The sequence below is a fragment of the Nicotiana attenuata genome, unplaced genomic scaffold (assembly GCF_001879085.1).
Source record: "Nicotiana attenuata strain UT unplaced genomic scaffold, NIATTr2, whole genome shotgun sequence".
Classification (NCBI taxonomy): domain Eukaryota; kingdom Viridiplantae; phylum Streptophyta; class Magnoliopsida; order Solanales; family Solanaceae; genus Nicotiana; species Nicotiana attenuata.
In genome coordinates, this window is record NW_017694785.1 from 1 (window position 1) to 3,861 (window position 3,861).

Below are 3,861 nucleotides of genomic sequence, written 5' to 3' on the forward strand. Positions count from 1 at the left end.
TATCATATCCGTGATCAACATTGTCCTAAGGCCAGGTGTCGACGAACCTCGAGGGAGGAAACTCGACCATGGTCTTGTAGCATCGAGACGATGTTCAGAGGTGCCTCGATGACGAGGAATTGGATCCTCTGATTTTGCCGTATACACTAATATTATTTAATGAAATATAGGTGGTATATAAATATTTGACCAGACCTATAAAATAACCGACCCATCTGGATCAACCCAATCCCAAATCCTTCTTCTCCAAAGACAAGCAAGCATATTGAATGTATAAGTAAAATTAGTATAATATAAAATAATCAATCTACCTAAACAAACCATAGAAACTCAATATACATATTTTCCCATCTCTCACGATCTTCTTCTCCACTTTTTATCAAAACAATGGGAGACAACTTTGTTCCACACATTGAGTCTGATTTAGGTTTAAATTAATTAAATTTGCTTTTGCTTTCTTTTTATTCTGAGTTTCGTGTCTGGTTCTGAGAAGTTTGAGGAAGGCATAAAGAGTTCGAAAGCTGACTGTGATTATGTGTCCGAAGCCCCTTTTGTTTGATGCTTCCGTATAAAGGTATTTTATTTTTTAATGACAATAACTTTGTGATTGATGTATGTACTTTGTGCATATTGAGCTGTTGAATGTGTCTGTTGTTGCATGTCTTGCCGCCTGCGAGGTGTTTGATTTTTTGCTCAGTAGAGTGATACTTTTACTATGTTCAGTTTCACTCTTTTATCTCTAGTTTTTTTTTGCGTAATCTTTGCGTTCTTCTTGCGCAAAATTTCTCTACCTTTCCTATGTGTCAAAATGTCAAGCCTTTTACTATTATAAACGAGAAATTCAAATCCGGATGCCAAAGGATCTACATAGTACATGATTGTGTGGCTATTATATAGCTGAAATATTGCTCAGTATTTTGGAGTTGAAGAATTCTGCAAGTTAAAATTTAAGTTAGTGCATATGATAGGGAATGAGGGAATGAAGAAGAAGATATTTGCTTTATTTGACTTTGGATCCGTGGATAAACATGTTTTGATAATGGTTCCAAATTCGGATTCTGCATGATAATCTTCTAGGTGAATATTACTTTGCTGCGATATTTCAAATGGGCGTACAAGTATCAGTTAGAAAATAACCAGAATCTTCTTTTTTCTTACTTGAGAATTTGAATGGCTTAACTGGAAACTTGAAACTATGAAATCATCCGGTAAAAAAAGGGCGACAAATTCTCGTAAAAAGAAAAAAGTCATAATCCATAGAATGGTTGGAGACTTTCTCAACATTTTATTTTACCATAACTTCTTAACATGACTATACCTGTGCTGGTCAGCTACATGCGACATGAATGGTAGGTATCTGTCTAAACCTTATTTTGGGTGGTTTAGTGCTCCAAGTAAGCGTATTATCCTCCTACACTTAGATCTCCTCAGTGTATTAGATCCCCATAATGTATTCTCTCTTTTATGGATTGTTTTCATATTTAACATAAATGAACAGACCTTGAAACCCCTTAAAATTGGGTCAAAATGATTGGTAGCCATAAAAATCTCAGCAGTTTCTCTGCAATGCTCTCACTCTCGGGTGGCTCCCTTTTCCCATATTTTTTAATATACTCCTTGAAAAGCTCCATTTGGGCTTATGGAGGGATGGGTTCTTCTTTAGCTGCTATCATTTTTCTGAATTGAGTGTGCATTGTGTTTGCTTTCTTTCTCTAGGCCATGTTGTGCTTGATGGATTCTTTAATTGGATTATTACGGTTGTTTTACCACTTTGCTACTGCCAATTGTTGTATGACAAAGTGCTTTCACAGCATGACATTGGAACAACCATTTTATAGATTTAAGTTTAAGTAGGTTCGACATAATAAGACACAGCATTTCATGAATTCTATAATGTTGTAGGAAAGGACTTTATAAGCGTAGTCGCAAAATGCAATTTACTTTACACTTTGAAAATTCTCTAATTGGTGTCTATTTTTCTATGAGCATGTGTTGTATGGCTATGTAACTGATTGATTGCATTCTTTGGTCCAATGTAAGTTGTGTAAACAAGTATAAATAGGAATATCGTGAATTTAGACTTTTTTTTTGTTGTCAGCGTGAATAATGGGGCCGAGGTGGAAAGGAAAAGGGGCCGAAGTTAAAGCTCTTGCAGATCCCATTTCAGAAATAGTAATCCAGCTTCAATCTTCTCTGATCTGCTCAAACTCTCGAGGACTGCTTTCTGATACGAATGTGCTTCTTAAAGCAGACACAGAACAAACTGAGCTCCTCAATCGTGCATGTTTTGGTAGGCCCAGGGTAACGACAGAAAAGAATGAGCAATGGTTTCAGCTCTGCATGGAAGAAGCTTTTTACCTTCAGTATTCTCTAAAATGCATTAAGGTTGTTGACCACAATGACACTGAACTGAACAGTGATGAGGTATGGAGGCATATGACATCCAGGAGGGAAAATTTTCCTATCTTATTCAAAGCTTTTTCTCACCTTAGAAGTAAGAACTGGGTGGTTAGATCGGGCTCCCAGTACGGGGTAGACTTTGTTGCTTATCGTCATCATCCTGCTCTAGTACATTCTGAATATGCTGTGCTTGCTTTATCTTCACAAAGTGGTAGTGCAAATGGTCGCTTGAGGGTTTGGTCTGACTTCCATTGCACTCTTCGACTTTGTGGTAGTGTGGCGAAAACGTTACTAATTCTTGACATTGAGCAACAACAAAGTTGTGCAACTAATCCGTCGTGCTTAGATAACTATGTTGTTGAAGAGAGAACAATCACAAGATGGAGTTCGGAGCAAGGCCGCAAAACAAAACCTATGTTTGACCCAAGTAAAAAGTAGATCGTCTGGTTCAAGATTAACTCCTACTTCACATGTTGTACTAGTTTAGCAATTGTAATGTGATTTAGAAGCATTACGATTAATACTATGTATTACTATTAATACTTTGCATACTGTATTTATTCCTACAACTTTGTTGCAGGCATTTTGGCCGACTTTTATGCCCAGCAAAATGGTAAACTATGCCTTCTTATTTCACCATCGATGCTCTTTTAAGTAAAAGTCAAGCTTACATGAATGTTTTTCTCTTATAGCAAGTTGCTACATCCGGATTGAACTAACCTGCCTCCAAAACCAATTCAAAGAGAAACCCAGGCATAAAAGGAATTAATTATATATATAAAAAAAAAGAATAGAACAACTCATACGAGATTTACAGCCAATTCCCTTTGGGGGAGAAAGGGAGCATATGAAAGTATGAAGAAAGCATGTTGCTCTAATAAGATAGAAATGCCAAACATAGGGAACACATTTCAAGGTTTACTGTATTGTCATGGGGAAGCTCTTAGAAGTGTATCCTGCTAGGTTGAGATTTCTCCATCCTGGTTTCTCCAAAAGGCTCATCGTTATCGATCTACTTGTTGTGTTTAAAGGCTGCTATGGCAACAATATACATGATGACTAGAATGATCAATATGACAATGTTGATGACAGATACTTTCCTCCATCTCTTTTTCAAACTTGCCAGAACACCAGCTTTACAAGAATTGCAGTTATAGTAGAGCTGTTGTTGATCATTGTTCCATCTAACACAATCTGGATCTCCTCGTACCAGCCCTCCTCCGAAACTCCACACTGTCTCATTCATGTAAGTATAGCCACATTCTGTAGGGGGCTTGCAGCAACCAGATTACATAAAAAGTTCCAAAACTTTGTCAGAGAAGTTGTCTTAATAGCAGCACTTTAGAGTGGCTACCTGGTGTCATTTCTACTCAGGCTGCATATATGTGATGTCGACAAATGGGGCCCTAATAATTGGTAGCGTTGCTGGGTAGTTAGGCTTCCATCTATTCCATCAAGCTC

General features: G+C 37.4%; 1 protein-coding gene across 1 annotated transcript; it reads left to right on the top strand.

The window, feature by feature from the left end:
• The first annotated feature begins 43 nt into the window (after positions 1–43).
• LOC109222623 (tRNA-splicing endonuclease subunit Sen2-1-like) lies at positions 44–3,060 on the top strand. The gene has a single exon (XM_019386956.1). The coding sequence runs from the start codon at positions 2,107–2,109 to the stop codon at positions 2,836–2,838; it is 732 nt and encodes a 243-aa protein (XP_019242501.1). The 5' UTR covers positions 44–2,106; the 3' UTR covers positions 2,839–3,060.
• The last annotated feature ends 801 nt before the right edge of the window (positions 3,061–3,861 follow it).